The 18,052-nt window shown below is 37.4% G+C and overlaps 1 protein-coding gene across 2 annotated transcripts; it reads right to left on the bottom strand.

The window, feature by feature from the left end:
* Window positions 1–2,220: 2,220 nt before the first annotated feature.
* On the bottom strand, window positions 2,221–17,877 carry LOC133857055 (protein ACTIVITY OF BC1 COMPLEX KINASE 8, chloroplastic). 2 transcript variants are annotated; one of them, XR_009898293.1, is made up of 22 exons: window positions 17,278–17,877; window positions 15,490–15,625; window positions 14,723–14,889; window positions 13,129–13,249; window positions 12,433–12,533; window positions 11,948–12,046; window positions 10,619–10,729; window positions 10,428–10,507; window positions 10,233–10,302; window positions 7,201–7,274; window positions 7,025–7,094; window positions 6,819–6,907; window positions 6,040–6,164; window positions 5,662–5,742; window positions 5,513–5,573; window positions 5,366–5,420; window positions 5,178–5,276; window positions 5,002–5,091; window positions 4,112–4,171; window positions 3,885–4,008; window positions 3,732–3,814; window positions 2,221–2,745 (listed from the first exon to the last, which is right to left on the bottom strand). XR_009898293.1 is itself a non-coding variant. In XM_062292160.1 (21 exons), the coding sequence occupies exons 1-20, from the start codon at window positions 17,716–17,718 to the stop codon at window positions 3,892–3,894; spliced, it is 2,247 nt and encodes a 748-aa protein (XP_062148144.1). In that variant the 5' UTR covers window positions 17,719–17,877; the 3' UTR covers window positions 2,221–2,745; window positions 3,885–3,891. The 2 variants fall into 2 exon arrangements, 1 of the variants encoding a protein (XP_062148144.1); XM_062292160.1 differs by lacking the exon at window positions 3,732–3,814.
* Window positions 17,878–18,052: the final 175 nt, after the last annotated feature.

Raw genomic sequence — 18,052 nt, 5'->3', positions numbered from 1 at the left:
AAGACAATTTCAACCTGATGAACTAACATGGCCGGCAAGGCAACAGGAGCAATATTTTAATACTAAAGAAATATGGGTGTCATCCTATATATTAGATCCCATAAGGGTAAATTTTCCAGCATGTAGGTTTGACCCATCTTGAACTTCACTGATCCAGCTGTTTGCTTTGAGCAAAACAACATGAATTCTTGAAATAGACTAACAACTAGTTTCTTAAACGTCGGACTAAGGATTTGTTTAGCTTTACAATTTTAAAATGTGCGATTTAAAAAAGTAAAATTTTAAAAACACAATTTCAAACGATTTATTTTCTACAATTTGATTTAAAATCAGACTTTCTATCTACAAAATTACAATATCAAACGCAGCTTAACTTGAGGCTTATCTAAAGTTCTCTTCCAAGATACTTTCTTGGTTGGTGAGCTAGGAGATTAACAATACAATACTGTTCTTCTCACTTGGGTTCAGCTGAACTGGCTTCAAAGCCCTAGGACAATGGACAGTGGTTTGTCGAATGAGTTGGTGGTAAAATGGTGACTCATTCAAGATTCTCACTCATATACACACACATGCACGCAAAATTATTGTCAGGAAGAGCACGAGAACATGACAATTGTGGGAATCTTTTTAGGATTTCTTTGGGTTTTTTTAATGGCATTCTCTAGTACTAGAACCAACCATTACAAACATTTACAACATTTGTTTTTAAAATTTCACCTTTACTTTTTGGTACTAATGTTCTTATTGTCTTTCTTAATTAGTGATGCAAATACTCTTTTTAAGCTGAGTGAATCTCCAGAGTGTTTAGACCATGTTATTGCCCTAAACCCTGTTTTCTCTCTCTCTCTCTCTCTCTCTCTCTATCTTTATCTTAATAGCAAAAAAGGCATGTCTTAGACCAACTCAATATAATCATTTTATATCCACCCCTGTTTAAACTTTTTTGTTGCTTGCAATCTTTTTCTCATTTAATGCATGATGTAGTTACAAATATATACAGTTAAAGTCGGCATGATTTTCTGACTGATTTTGAGACTTCAACAGTAAATGCAGCAATAATTCTTGAATACTGATAAAATTTTATCAGTCTATTATTTTTGTCTTCTGTGTCGACAGAGGTAGTGCATAATTCATTCCAACTGACTGTGCTATCTTTCATAATTCTCCGCTTTCTCCATATCGTCTTCATATCTTCTCCATATCTTCCATAATTCTTCACTTTCTCCGTATTGTCATTTCATTATTATCTAGGTAATACTGATTCTGCTTCTTTTTAATCATCACTGTAATAACCATCATACAGATCATAATCATTGTCGATGAACATGGGTCTCCATTCTTCTTCTGTAAATTTACACGTGTATGTATCATGTCCCCATTCATTACAATATGTACAATACTCCAAACGTCCCGTGCCATCAGAATCTAATCAATGCTATCATCTATCACATTTCTTGGATTAATTATGTCCGTCCAACTCCACTTCTCATTCTAGTAAATATATTTGCTTCGACTAAGAATAATCATTTTATGACCAATAATTTATAGGTTAAAACCAAACGTTGTCAACAGTTTTTAGAGGGAGAAGCTGTATTCTCTTTCCTCTATGAGTCTTCTCATCGCCCAAAATTAGAGCCTTCTCCGACGAGGCTTGCTACTCATCCGTCTCCTGTGGGCATTTTTTAATAAAAAAATTATTCTTTTATTATAAATGAGTGATGGGGGACGGATGAGTGTCCCCCATCAAGCATTTCCCTTCTCCGACACTGTAAGGGAAGGCATGTCACGCAAATAGATGAAGAACTAAAGGATGGACATCTCGCCAAGGAAGAAAACCAGAGCAATCACAACTCACAACGTAAATTGAAATATAGTTTCTCATAGATAAATTAATTAAAGGAAGTACATGGCTTTCATAGACGCTCTAATTATTCTAAATTGACGTCGATAAGGAAATTAACAAAAACAGATAATAAAACTAGACAATCGATTCACCACGAAGAGAAATCCTTCATGCAGTTGAACTCCTCCATTTTCATTTTTGTACAAATAAGAACTTAATTAGCTGCAACATTGTACATTATACATGTACTGAATTTGCTTCAAGTGAAAAGACCAAATCTGAATAAATTGAAAGCATGTTTTGTTGGTGAAAGACTAGGGCAAAGAAAACAAGTGTTTGAGGTTCACAACCACCATTACAATTTGCACCAGAGAAAGTTGAAACAAATCTCAGAAAGGGAGCAAATCTTATTGAATAAATTTATTCATCCTACAAAATTATATACCACTACTGGACATCCCATCCACTCAAATAAGATGGGAGGTAACAGTGCCAACATCTAACATAGAATTTTTTATACATGCAACTCCTACTTGACGTTGAAAGCTATCATTTATGGACATCAGCCTGCCAATAAAGACACCACGGCAAGAGACTTCGAGTCCTTTTGGGGACATTCTTGTGGCAACTCAAAATTACAACCAAGTGGCTTTAGCTAACCTAATTACAAGTTCTACTCTCACTATAAGTAAGCATTTGAAGTGTTCAGCCTTAAGAATTTCTTATCATAAATCAATGAGTTGGAACTTTTAGCTCATATTGATGGTAAAAGAACCTTGAATGAAAGTGCTCTTTTAAGCTCTTTCCTTTTTCCGATTATTGCAGCTGATGACTTGGGAAGTTAGAGAGCTTGATATGAGCTGAATCTCCACTCTAGATCTGCATTGTGCCCAACCAAGGAACTGCAGTGGTCCAAAGTCAAGATTCATAACACATAAACACATCACAGCAATAACAATGATACAGCAAAAAAATATAACCGGTAAAATGCTTCACACTCCCTATCAGAAGAATGATTATATCAAAAAGGTCACCCCAAGCATTGGCACATTGTTATAGCAATTATAAATTTTCTTAGCTGTTCATTTTTGCAGTTCATTGGATTTATCATTGACTTCATTTAAGGAGCTCCTAAATGCCCTATCACTTATTATATGTGATACCGGGTAAGGCTCTGAGTAATTTATTGCTAAGGCCAAGAATGGTGAGTAGATAATGGTTTTATTGTGAAAACATTACAGAAATGGCACTCTTGATGATCTGCTTTATGTGGTGGGAACTATTTGTTCAGTGATATAACGAGCTGACTTGAGATAATCTTCCTTTCTAGATGCTTCAAATCAGTCTTCAGTTTTTCCCCGGGTATCAATTGTTTGTTCTCTTGGCAGACTTTAGCACCAGTGGGTAGATGAGCAGTAAATGCACTCATTGGGAGGTACACTCAAAATTGTGATGGGAGGGCGGCAAACCAAAAAAAGAAAAAGGTCTCTTTGCAAACTTTAAGGAGAATCCTTCAAGTCTTCTATTCCTTATTCTTATCTCCCAGTACTACTTGTTTGTACAGATTCGTTGAACAAATTAACATTCTAAATGTCAGAATGTGAATGATCCATGAGAAGTCATTTCATCATCTCCTAGCTTGCAGACCTCCCACGCATAGCAATTGATGGTATAATTAAAAGTTCAGAAGTTGACACTAAGAAAGTTGGTTTTGGGTTCTAGATCCTGTCCTTCATTGGAATTTTTTGTCACACATTACCGACACTCACATCTGCAATCTTTTAATCTTATATAGGAAAGGAAAAGCTGGAAAAATGAATATAAAGAGGCTTCAATGAATATTTAAAAAAAAAAAAAAAAACCATATTTTGCAGTAGATATCACGCACATGTACTTCTAAGAAGGAAGGTACTCCATTCCATGCTTTAAATATCAACAAGTCTCGCACATTATGTATCTCCACTTCTTTACCTATTAGGGATGGTGTAAAGAACTAAAACATGATATACATACCCTATAGAATAAATGGGGATTCACTTACCAGTTGTTTAAGCAGTTCCTGTTATCAACCTCTCCCGTTCATCTAGTTTTCTGACTTTTATAATACCAAATAGAACTTGAAAGCCAAAAAATGCGCAGAAGACATATGCAACAATTGCAGGCACCTAAAGAGGAACAATTTGAGAAAAGCACTGAACAAAATTAAGCACCATAGAGACTTTATATTGCTATAAATAACAAAGAGTAAAATGGATATGGATAGCTTACTCGAACGGAATTAAAATAGAAAATTGTGGCAAGGTTTATTAGGCTCCCAGCAGCTACTGCCTGTTAATTTCTCAAAACGAGATACAGTCAAGGAGTAACATAGAGAATATTCCAAAAAGTTTACTCTGACAAATATCAGCCAAACTTACAAGATAATTCATAATAACCCATCCAAAAGATGAAACTGAAATGTTTCCAATTTAGTATTTTAAGTTGTTCGTCGAAAATCCGTTATAGCAATTACCTTAGTATGCAAGCATATACATATATTCAAGTCATATCAGGAATTAACAGCATACGAACATGTATGAACATATTCCTATTCTTTTTTCTTTTGTCCTTGAATCTTTTTTTTTACTATTTTCTGTGGCCTGAATACATATTGAGCAATTTCTAAGTACACGCACAGAACTATCTTTGATACAGCCCTCCGAGCACCATAGATTATCAATACCTTGCATTTGTATTTCAGTCGAACGTTACATAAGAATACGAATCAAATAGTGATTGAACAATGTTATTAGAATACTTAGAAATGGAATACAAAATCTTCCAGAGAAATGATATCATATAAGCAATTTTTTTTGATAAGTATCATATAAGCAATTAGTACAGACTTTCAGAAAATGATGATTAGTACCATACTCAAAAGCCTTCATATAAACACTATCTTGGCACCTATTTTAGTTTTATTTTATTTTATTTTTTCCTTGTTTTGGGGATCTTGACCTTGGAAGCCTCAAGGCTTAATAACCCTCCAAGTTTCATAAATTCTTTTCTTTATAATTGATGAAACGGTAAAGGATGCGAAAAGGAACAAATTGATTATTTGTTCAATTATCATGAGCTGAAAAAAACAAAAAATTTGAGGACAAATCAGCTGAACTCACATTTCCTACTGTCCTCTGAACTGCTGCAACACGCTGGAATGCCCTCTCAGACTCCAAAGTTCGAACTCGTAGTTTGAGATCACCTTGCTCCTGTATTAAATGGATAAGGAACATCAATTTGAAACCCACACAATCGGTGAAACATATGAATACCACAAATAATTTTCAATAAATACCAATCGTTGGATAATTTCTGCAAGCCTTTCAACTCTGTCAGCCTGTCTGAATAAGTTGTAGAATGCCTGGGACTGTCTGTCCCATCGCTTTCTAAAGTCCTGAAACATTTATAAAGTTCACTAAGAAATCAGGAAACAATCTATACCAATGTAGAAGATTAAAGTAGAATCAAGATAGTTAAACTTGCCTTTAAGATAACTTCAACTCCTGCTTCCCGAAACCTTAGCAACTCCAGTGCATAGCTACAAGGTAAGGTATCAAAGACATGTGAGATGCGGAGAATATATAGCTTCCTAAATCTCAGAGAATTGGATGAAACTAAGATCAAACTCACGGTTTGGCAATCTCAGTAATATCAAATCTAGGGTCAAGGCCCTTCCCAATGCCATCCAAAACTGCAGAGATGACAATAGTTTACTATTCTGATGTTCATGTAGCATTACAATTCATCTCAACGAAGCCACCAAGGTCTTATTATATTACCTGAAAATGCTCTAACAACAAATGTGAATGTAGCAGGAAATCGAAAGGGTTGATCTGCTGCAATGGCTAATAAATCTTCCCCTGTAATCCCATCACAGATCAGAAAAGGAGAAGCCAACCAGTTCTAATTTTATATACTGGTAAGAAGCAGAAGGGGTATGGCAATTCATTGCTGTCCCTGAGAACATGCTTTACAATATATAACCCCAAGCTATTTGCATTTTTACCAAACCAAATAGCCCAGCATGCATTATATTTATCAGGGCTACCACATGTACTTAGCTCTCAAAAATATTTTGTCAATCAGTTGCTATATTAGATTTCTTGTCAACAAGCATAGGACTTATCACAAGCATAAAATATACCCAGATGACTTACCAATTGCAGCCAGCCTTTGTTTCTTTTTCATTACTCTTTCCTCCTTGCTCAATGGCTTTTTAAAACCAAGCTCTGCTGCAGCAATCTCTCTTTCTTTTCTTTGTGCAGCAAGACGCTCTTCAAAACTGCAAAACAGTCAGCAAAGAATTTCATAATCAGAAAAGGTTCAATCAGAAAAAATGTCTAGAGAGAATTCAGGCTGTACTTCTTTGTATATTGAAATTACCCAGGGGTTCAAGTTCTTATTTGAGGTTACAGTGCAACTAAAACATTAGCATTACCAATCAGTGCAGAAAAGCTGTACTTAAACCAACATCATCCTACTAAAATCATGAAACAACAGAATGTCAAGTATAGCTAAAGTCAGTAAAAACTGTATATGATTAACAATAACACAAGTATTACAGTATCACTAATATATGACAGAATTACAACACTACAACAACCTTAGGCTAAAACTTCTCTTAAACCAAAGCTATATCTTCTTATCTTGTAGAATTTCCAAAAGACTTCTATGTCAGCTCTATTGAGCAATAAATTAGTCAGCAAGAAGCATTGTTAGTGTCCTCTGAATATTACACTTGACCTGACATTCTGCCCAAGTGAGCACTTGAGGCAGAACTCAACTTTAGCTAGTTTCTGTTTTGTCAAGAAATTAATGGAATAAGATATTTAAGAAAGAAAGAAAGTAAAAATATTACAATTGACTAGAATATTTAAAAGAGAAAGAAAGCGAAGAAAGGGAACCCATGAAAAAATTTCCACTCTACACAGAGCACCTGTTAAGGAAGAACTGTGCTGTTCGTCTGACAGCAGTCATATCTCCAGTAGGCACAAGAACACCCATTTGAATCATTGCCTGAAGGACCTGTACTAGCATATGAGTTTCCACAGATAAGTACATCACAAACAAGCATGGGAACAGGATAACATTAACATATGGTAACGCCAATAATGGCCACCATTCTTTAGTGAAAATAATTACCTTATCAGGATTCTTCTCATAAACACCATAGAATGTTTCCAGCAAACCTTCTCTGATATTTTGACTAATACTGCAAGGTGCAGAGATAGTAAACGCACAAGACAGACAACATTTGAGAAACAATATACATCAGTGGATTCTTACTGTAGATACACAGCACAGGGTCCAGAAAATACCTCCCCATCATTCCAAAATCATAAAAGATCAACCTTCCACCATTGACATCATCAACAGCAATATTTCCAGGGTGCTGCATAAAGGAACAAAAAGTGGTTCCAGTCACATCTAGGTGACAGATATTTAATGGCAGGAACCCAAAGCGTGTAATCATAAAAAAACATGTGGACCACAGTTTCCTAATTTGTAGATAAAAATAGATCGTTAAAGAAATTGAGTGAGGCTGTGAACATGGAAGGCTTAACAGAACCACTCTATCATTGGTACCATAATGAATGTCTGGATAGAAGTCTGCCCATGCTAGAGTCTCGCTTTTTTACTCTGCATTAGGTGCTCTGTGTTTGAGATCAGTTTAGAGTTATGGGGTTGCTTAGGTGTTGTTCAATTGAATCCAAATCGTTTGAAATTGTGGTGGAGGATATGTATTCTGGGGTTTGGATTCATGAAAGTTGCAGGGGTTATATTCGATACTTGTTCTTGGGTAAGGCTGACAGCCGCTGGTTACTAGCCACTGTTGAGCAACTGCTGCAAGAGATGGGAACAACGGTGTTCTGGAGACGCTCCAGAGCTGGTTCCCCTGCTGTCCTCGCCTAATGTTGCTCTAACATGCATGGCATTTCCTGGTCGTGGAGGAGCACGGAGGAGGCAGACAGAAGGGTCAAATCCTTGTGCTAGAAGGGAGAAATAGCGAAAGGTGGAGGATTTTTGCACGGAGCTGCATTGGTTTGTTAACCTCTTCCAGTCGTCTTTCGCCGACCAGTCATTGCTGGGTAAGAGGAAGCCTTTGTCATCGTTGACACCTCCGGCGGAGGGGGAAAAGGCTGTTTGTAGAGGTCTTGAAGTCTCCGGCAGTATCTGCCTTGTTGAAGGGCGTTCCTCAAAAGGATTGTTTGGGTGCCCCGATGGGACTAACAACAACTGGGCGGCTGCCGTTTGCAGGTGTGTCAGGGAATGGAAGGCTTGGAGGAAATCCCAGATTCAATACTAGTGGTGTCTGCCGAAGATTTAAAGGATATTTTGGTGACAATCTAGATTTCTGCACCCTTAAAGAGACGTTGGAGAGTATCAATATAGAGGAGTTTTGATGCCTAGCTTGAGTGGACCAGGGTCTTAAAGTTGGACTTATGGGTTCTGGGCCCCAGCCCATAGGTGGGTCCTTGAAGCCCAATGCTGAGCCGAAGCCCAGTGCTAGCTCAACCAAGCCCGAGAGTTAAAGGGTAAGGCCCCAATGGGCTCGGGGGGAGCTCCGACTAAGTTTCCCCTAAAGCCTAAGTCACACTTGTTAAAATGGAAAAACTCGAAGGGTGCTAGCCTGCTAGGCCTTCGAAATTGGGGCGCCCCGGTTTAGGCTCAGGCTCGTCTCACTTGGGTCAATGCAAAAGATCTTGAGCTTTGAGTGGTTTAGCTGCTGCAGGCGCTAGTTCTCTACTGCCGCCAGGGTAGGCTCACGCTGACATCTCCAGGGTGGTGTTTTAGTCAGTGCTCGGTCCTTCTAGTGCTATTCCACAGTTGCTGTTTCACATGGAGGGGAGTAAGGCAAGTGTTGCACAACTTGTCAGAGGTGGTGTAAGGCCTTCAGGATGCTCTCAAAATGACGCAAAACATGCCAATGGTGATAGGTCGACGTTGATGGAGGCATCTGGTGGTGCCGTAGTCAATCCTAAACTCAGTTCAGGGCCTCTGGGTGATCAATGTTGTCATCCCTATGGGGTGGACACATTTCGCGTAGAGGGGAGTAAGGGAAGCTTTGCAAAGCCTGCTGAAGGTGCTCAAAATCATCCAAATGTTGCTAATGGTGTTGTTCCACGGTTGCCATTTCGACTCATTCTATTAGCAAAGACTTTAGCAATGATCTTATAAACACTACTCACGAGGCTAATAGGCTGAAAGTCCACGAGATCAATCGCCTCAGGAGTCTTGGGGATTAAGGCAATGAAGGAGGCGTTGAGGCTTTTCACAAATTTGCTATGAGCATGAAAATCAAAAAAGACCCCCATGATATCAGATTTGATCACGTCCCAGACTCCCAGCAGTCTTTGCATATCATTAATAAAGCGCAAAGAGGCACAATCCTAGTACACAGAGAGTATACAAGAGAACCCCTAATTGAAAGAAAAATAACAGGAATTCAAAAAATCTGCAAAATTAGAAACAAGCAAGCTATGATGTGTAGCTATCCAAGTATGTAACGTGTTAAACACAATCTTTTTTTTTTTTTTTTTAAGACATGTTAAACACAATCTTCCGCAACTCTGTCACCGATGTCTCTACATTTTCAAAATTCTGAGCATTCCTCTCACGCCAAAGACACACAATAAACACAACAAAGCCAACCTCCATACTTCCTTAACTGTACTGCACCCAACCTGACCACCCTAATACAACACTATAACACAAAGACCTCATTTTAGCACTTTCTCCAGTATGCGTATTGACAAAACCAGTGTGACAATGCAAATCAATATATCTGATGTCACCATGTCGAAGTGACCACGAATCGGTTTGGGTAGAGGTTGAAGTTGTCTAGTTATTCAATGTCGTTCCCTTAACCCTGATTTACTTTTAGAAAAGCAACTATACTCTACGAGAGGCAGCATGTTCACTTATTCCGAGTAAAGATTAAAAGTAAGAAACAAATAATATTGAAGAAAATCATTTTTGACTTTCAAGTTTTAAGACAATATAACCTCAAGTTGGTGCAGGAGAAACGCCACATGATAACTCATGCACTTGAAGATGTGAGGGACAATCCTAGGTGAAGCATGAGCCCTTACACATTTGTGCCTCAAGTGTGTAGCAGATGTTTCAAGAATCTTTCCATACAGTAAGCTTTCAGACATAGGCATTGCTTATTTTTAAAACAAAGGCATGCAAGTATAAATGCAATGCATTTCTGCACGTATGCAAGCACAATAAGTTTCTGTTCTGGAATCATTTTCTAATTCCAGAAGATAATCATAGTTGGCCAATTATAAGTATACTTTAACCACTTTGTATAGCATCAAAAGTCAAAGCAAAAACAGGAACTCACAGGATCAGCGTGAAAAAAACCATGAGACAGAATTTGTTCCAAGTATGATTCAACAGCATATCGACCCAACCTACAGAACATAGCACTAGAATCATCAGGTGTTACGAGTAAATCATCCTTGCAACTGAGAAGCATAAGAGTTGGTCACATGTGAACAAGATTTCGCCAAGATGAAAGGCAGGAGATTGGATTAACCTTTGGCGATCAACACCCAGCTGATCCAAAGCTTGTATCTTGTTTATCTTGATCCCTGGGACATACTCCATTGTCAGAACCTACATGCAAAAAATTATAATTGATAATAATTAAAAAGGAGGTTAGATTTAAAAATAAATAAATAAAACCAATGTTCCCTGAATGAGAGGTCGATTACTGAAAGATTAAACCTGTGGTGTCGTATACTCCCAAAAGATTGATGGAACTTTCACATATTCCATATTTTTGAAGTTACTTGCAAATAGTTCTGCATTTGCAGCTTCCTTGGTGTAATCAATCTCCTGAAAATTCAAAATTCTGGTTGCTATCTTTAACAGAGAAAAGCGAGGGGGGGAGGGGGTGTAAAAGAAGGGAGAGAGGGAGAGAGAGAAGAGCTGGACATCAAACTAAAACTTGAGAATAAGTGGCATCAATGATCTATTAAGGACTGAAAACTGCAAATGAAAAGAAGGTATAACTATGTTAAAACTAAAAGGTCTGCTTATTAATTCCAATCTTTATTCAATTATAAACAGTTTAACTAAAAATGCAATCCTCATGCAATTTCTTTTCACATATAGCATTCAAATTTTCCCATAATTATAATCTTCAAAGTAGCACTGACACAATCCTCCATTCAGCAGCCTTATTGATCAAACCATCTCAGAACATCAAGGCATATTCTTCATAAAGTCAGTTCACAGAGTATTGCCTACATGTATAAAGATTTTACGTTCAATGTTATCACATTCTCACTAGCTTGGCATTCTTCAGTAAGCCTTCAGAAGACCAATTAGATTCCAACTTGAATCACTAGACTGCCAACATGACCATAATATCTAACCATTTGATGGCCCCTTGGTATTAACTTGAATGTTGTAAGCTCTTTACTATCAATTGGTTGATATCACATACCAACAAGGAAAGGGGATCAAAATCAGCTAGGCATCATAAAGAAAACATGTCCAACAAATTGGATATAAACCAGAACTACACCTATGGCTAGTCGTTTGATAACACCAAAAGCTCAAGCAAGGACAAAAATGATTTGTGTCAGTCAAAATGGCAATATAACATACTCAACTTGTGTTGTTCAAACTATAAGAAATTTTAGAGGCCCCCCAATTTTGTTGACACATATCTTGCTTTGCATTTTATTCTATGTTGGTCACAAACAAGATCAGTCATAGACCAATGTTTACTCACAACCTTGACTCACATTCTTCTTTTTCTTCAACTGGTCCTTGTCTCATGATTGAACTCTCTCAAACAAATTTCTCTAATATTATCTTTGATATTGTTGCCTAAAATACCTAAATTGATTCAGTATGATACTACTAGTCTATCCTTTCCTGTCCCTTACTCTTCCATATCAACAGCCTTGTCTCAGATGGATACATTTTTTCTTTGAGCATAGCAACCTTTACATCCATCTACGTGCATTAAATTTATTAGAAATAGTTACGAAATTCCATCAAAAACCTAACATAAGAATGAGATAATCAAGGCAATATAGTCACCTGATATAAGACACTAGCACACTCATCATAGATAGCCACCCAATCCCTCTTTGCACCGTCTGACTTTGGGTCAACTTTTTGAAGGTATTCTGCAATTACCTGGAATAAACAATGGCCATAGGACCAATGCATGTCAGAATTGCTAAACACCTTAACAGTTTAAATACAAAGAAGAACTTATAAAATATATCCATATATAAAGGTGGTAAAACACGCGCATGCACATACAAGACATAAGCAAAAAGAAGAAAAGGCATAAAAAGTAAATTCCACCAAGTGTCTTAGTTACCATGATTTCATAATCACAGTATGTTAAGTAATATATCTGATGAAAATTTTCAATTTTGCCAAGCCAAAGAAATCAAGGAAGACAATTTCGAGCTAAAAGGACCAAAAAATCAAATATGATGAATAGTGGGAATTTCACCTTTATACCAACCACTGAAACAAGAAGCATAGTGTTTTAAGCATATAAGACAACTAACCCTCAGGTTTTTAAGATCAATATCAAAAAGGCCCTTGAGACCAGGCCTTTGTACTTTAACAACAACATCCTGTCCCTTTAATCTCGCACGGTGAACCTGACCTGCATAAAATAGATATACTATTACCATACTTCAAATCTTATCTTATCAGCAATTGCAACTATAAACCTAGAAACAGTTTTACCATAATAAACAAAAATAAAACAAAATAAAATAAGGAACACTTTAGCTAATGTCACAAGAGAGTTATGGGTTGCGCTATTCCGTCTTTTTGGCATAAAGTGAGTTATGCCTAGAAAGGTAACAAAGTTGTTGGCTAGCTGGAGAGATCATGTGGGAAGACATAACATTTTAGAAGTTTGGAAAATGGCTCCTTTGTGGTTAATGTGGTGCATTTGAAGAGAACGGAATGCAGGGAGTTTTGAAGATTGCGAGATTTCGGTGGTAGATCTAAAATCTGCTATTTCAAATCCTTTTATGCATGGATGGCAGCGTATAACAGTCCTCACTTTTCTAGTTATACGGAATTTTTGGACTTTTGTTCTTCTTTTTCTCCCTTATAGGGGATCTAACTTGTATATTCCATGTATACACAGGTTGCACCCCTCTGCACTGCCTAATGAGATTGGTTTACTTATATAAAAAATAATGCACTTTTTTTTTTTTAACACAGCATCAAAAGCAAATCAAGATTACCGAGACTTGCAGCAGCTATTGGTTCGTAGTCAAACCGATCAAAGACATCATTCACAGGAACTCCAAGCTCCTCTTCAACTATGGACACAGCAGTCTCTGATGGGAAGGGAGGAACTTGATCCTGAAGCAAAAAAACCAATTCAGTTCTAACCAAAAGAATTGGCAATACAGAAAAAAGATAGCAAAGCCATAATAGCCAATGAAAGTTGTTCACTTGTTCTTTGAGGAAAAAAAAATGAAGGAAAACAAGGATAAATTTTACTTCCAAAAAGCTGGTAGCAAAGCAATGGTAAATGGCCGAGGAAAGGGGAAAAAAAGGAATAGTGATAAATATGTTATTAAGCTAACCCTTTTTGACAAAAGATCATCTGCATCATCATGCTTTGACAAACTTGACGTGTTCTAAGTTGAAAGGAACTTTACCTATCAACAGAATACAGAATGAGCACAGAAAGTGGGCTTTTTGCTTTTTTTTGGGTTTTGGGCTTGTGGGAGCTCTATGTATACGGCTTGTGTACTTAGGGGCGCCTTACGCTTTTAATAAAGTTTTACATTACTTATCAAAAAAAACATATCTGAAAAAATACATTAGCTTTTCTTTTCTTTTCTTTTCTTTTTGTTTATACATCAGTAATCTGTTGTTTATGCTTTTTATTCTTTTGGGGAAATGGAAAAATCAAACTTCTGGTGCTCATTATCACAGAATAATTAAAAAATTATGAAGAATGTTAAAATGAAGGTTTCACATCAAGAGGCATTACTATACTCTGATGTTCTGATGTTGACGTTAAAAATTTAAATAGTATTGCTGTACAAACCAACGATCAGAAAGACATTACTGGGTGTGGCTGTGCATGTGTATCAGAGTTCAAAGGATGTAAACCTTTGTTTCAACATCATCCCCCACCCCCCACCCCCCACCCTCCCAAAAAAAAAAAACACTATTTGACATTCCTGCATGTATCGAGCTTTCATGATACGCATTTTGGTTGCTGATATGTTGGCTACATGGAGAACTTCTATTCTGAATGTGCTAATGGAATGGGCAATCCTCTTCCTTAATTATATATAGCAATTGGCTAGCTTTCCAGTAATCGTTATCCACCAATCAAAGAAGATACAGAACTCACAAGAGTTGCTTAGACGAGATCACAAAGAGGAAAACTATTCAAGTCTCAGAAGGCTGTTAAAGATCAATAGTCAGAGTTTTAAATGCCAAAACAATGTGTTGTATTGATGAAAACACATTCATTAATCTGGTTCATTTTTTTTTATTTTTTTTTTGATAAGTATTCATTAATCTGGTTCATTTAAAGATGAGAACTAGACAGTGGAATAATGAAGAGAACCAGAGAGTGAACAATGAAGAGCAAACAAAAACTTTAATGCAGCATGCGAGCAGCTAGTACCAGTCAGCATATATTTTGCATTCAGACATAAGGGTGAATATTTTGTGCCAGTATAAGACTTGATTATTCAGGCAAATTTTGTTAACGGTAAAATACGCAGGAAAGATATTAAATAGAGACAAGCATTGAAGCACACTATGGCATGAAGCACACATGAATGAAATTTAAAATAGAAAAACTTCAACCTGAAGTTCTGACAACTGATCAACATATTCTTGAGCAAGAATGTCCACCCTTGTGGAGAACTGCTGCCCAATTTTGATGAATGTAGGACCTAATCTCAAGATAGTCTCTTTAAGCCACTTGGCGAGGGCCTTCCGTCTTAAAGCTTTCTTCTCTTCTGTCATTCCTCCTGCAAATTCACATCTTCGAAATTAGATCTAGATTAAATAAAGAACAACAAGAAACTCTTTCGCTATGAGGAGCAGGGAGAGGACAATATTGTTCTTTGTGGAATTTGTCAGCTGATTTTATTCCTGCTCCTCTTGACCGTGTCAAATGAAAATTTCTCTTTGTTCCTTTAGAATCTGATTCAGATCACTATAGGGTTCATTTACAATCACATTTGTTAAAATAGTCCATCAATTCTCAACCCGCCAGCTTGATACTGAGTTTTTTTCTTGCTGGAATCTAATAGGATTTATTTCTATAAAGCAATTCCCAGTTTTGGAGTTATAAGCAGCTAATGTTGTACCATGGATTTCTACTTATCAAAAAATATTGTACCATGGATTTCTGAATGGCTTTCTCGTCCACAACACTTGCAAATTATTTTCCACCCAGCATTAGATATTGCAAAGTTTTTATTTCTTCACTTGGACTCCTAGATGGATATGGGCCAGATTTTCAAAGTTATTACTGGCACAACAGCATCAGAATTTCAGTTGTGAACAGAGCCTAAACTACATGCTTTCAACCGTTTTAGAAATTTTCAATCCAGAGGATGCCTGACCTCGATAAGAGAATTTTTGATTGTTCAACCAAGCCTTAAAGAGAAATGTTAGAACAGATCCCCATATTTCCAAGGTCCTCTGTATTGTTGAGTAGGTTTTGAATCTATTCCAACGGCCACCAGGTACAACAGAAACCTGCAAAACCCGTATTTTTCCCAAAGATTATTCTCAACATTTACATAGATAGATATATATATATATATATATATGAAAAGGGGGAGGGGGGGAGGGAGGGGTGGGGGGGGAATTTAACTTAAAAATCTTTTCTGGAGATATTCATTTTCTAGGAAAGATGGATATGATATCCCGACACAATGGTATCTTTTGGCTGCTTGAGCTGAAGTAAGAGATGGGTGTGCTATCATCACGAGGAATATTTATATATAAAGCAACCAAACAAAATAAGTAATTATGTCATTGAGATAAATATGAAAACCTATGCCACAACTATATAAAGTAGACTCCGCTTCCACATCCATGCACACAACACCATTTATGGTAGTTTAATATATTCAGCTGTTTAGCTTACTAAAGAGAACTCAACATTCTACTTATCAAAAAAAGAGAATTCGACATTCAAGAAAGTTAAAGTTCACATCTTGCTCATCTAATCTTCCTCAACATTCTTGTCGTCTTTTGTTTTACATTGAAGGTCTGGCCCTCATCCCCCAAAACCCCTTCAGCCAGAAAATAACTTGAAAAAGCAATATTGTCAGCTGCAATATGTGTATATTTTCCGCTCATAGATCAACTCCAAGAATATGTTAGTTAAGGAACATCTTAACAAATACATATAACATTACATGAAGCAAGAAGGCCAGAAGTCAGCTCAAAGCAATAGAATTGCATAATCATAATTTGAATAATTCCCGACATATGAACCATACAATGGAAATCTAATTAGAACCACCAGTGCCAACCCCACCAACCAACCGTCAGCCCGAACTCCATGATTCATAGCTAGAATTCTATTCTTCAATAACACATCAAAAGCTGTCTCTTTATGTATAAATAATTGATGTTCTCATTAGCACGTTTATATTAGCTTATCATGAATACTTTGTATCCACTAACCTTTTGTCCTAGTTGTGATAGAAGAGACGGATATTTGAACTGGCATTCCACAATCTATCAAACCCTACTTACAATTTACATGGCAGAGAATGACATGATGATTTAAATACACTTGCATTTTTCTTCAATTCTTTCATCTATCTCTTTCTAAGATTCATACACTTCAATTTCACTAACACTTATATTTCTCCAATGAGCTCTGGCTCAAATGGCACTTATAATTCTTCATATTTTTGTTGTTAATTATTTGTAGCTACTTTCATATTTGTTATCCTATTGAAGTTTTCCTTACTTATAAAAAAAATAATTAAAAAAAAAAAAAAGAAAAAAAAAAAAGAAAGAAAGAATGGGATAGAGGGTGAGGTGATGGTTTAAGACCCATGGGTGCATGCGAAACTTATCAATGAAAAAACGCTCATATTTCCCTCAAAAAAAAATCTCACATAAGATGCGTAACCCACCTAGACAACACAACCACCACCAACATTCCAACAACAACAACAAATTTGGTTTGGAACACACTAAAGCTGCCTTGCTTTGCATAGAGTTGGGTCTTTCATCATTGAATCCCAGACCCCAATTCCGAATCTGTACTTTTCTTAGCTGAATTCAAATTCACTAAACCCAAAATCGAAAACAATAACAGAACAGCCAAGCAAACATTTTGTTTCAAATTCCATGTAACTGAAAACTCAAATCAACACCCATTTTACCTCAACGGAATCTCCCCCAGCTTGCTTGAACCAGGCGTCTTCTTTCCCAATCTCCTCTACCCTTCTCTTCCTCCCCGCCTCCTTCGCCACAGGATCTTCAACTTCCAGCACCACCTCCGCCGCCGCCGCCGCCACACCATTCCCGTTGACATACTTCACCAAGCTCCCATTCTCACTCTCGGACACACCCACGCCGCCATTCGAGTACGCGCCATACCTCGAACCACTAGCAGCTCCATTCCCATTCAATTCCTTGACCAATCGCCTTTCCCTCTCTTCCACTGCCACACCTTCCTCATTCACAGCCCTAATTGGAGTCCGAACAGAAAGGCTTTTCCGCCGATTTCTACACGGAGAATGCCCAGAGAGACAAAGCCGGCGCTTGGGAAAGGTTTGCGGAGAGAGAAAAATGAGCTCAGGCAAAAGTAGAGAAGTCGCCATGAATTGGGTTTTTCCGGAGAGTAGTTGATCCCTAATTTCTCATTTGCGACCGTGACAGATAGAGAAGGGTTTTCTTTTCTCTGTGTGGTTGTGACAGTGAAGCAGTTGAAGCCTTGAAAGGAAGAAGAAGAAGACAGGAGGACTGGAGGAGGTGAGGGAAAGTGGAAAAATAGAAAGAAATGGAGGGAAAGGGGTGGAGGTGGGTGGGACACGTGGCAAGTGGGAAGATGAGCGTTTGGGATTTGGGGATTCTGATTGGACGAGTACCCTGACGCGTGGTCTTGGCCACAGACACAGTTCGTGTGTGTGGAAATGTTTTGGACGCTTCTTGGCT

This window comes from Alnus glutinosa, chromosome 14 (genome assembly GCF_958979055.1).
Source record: "Alnus glutinosa chromosome 14, dhAlnGlut1.1, whole genome shotgun sequence".
Classification (NCBI taxonomy): domain Eukaryota; kingdom Viridiplantae; phylum Streptophyta; class Magnoliopsida; order Fagales; family Betulaceae; genus Alnus; species Alnus glutinosa.
Note: the sequence above shows the minus strand (reverse complement) of the source record. Positions and strands in the feature narration are given on the sequence as shown.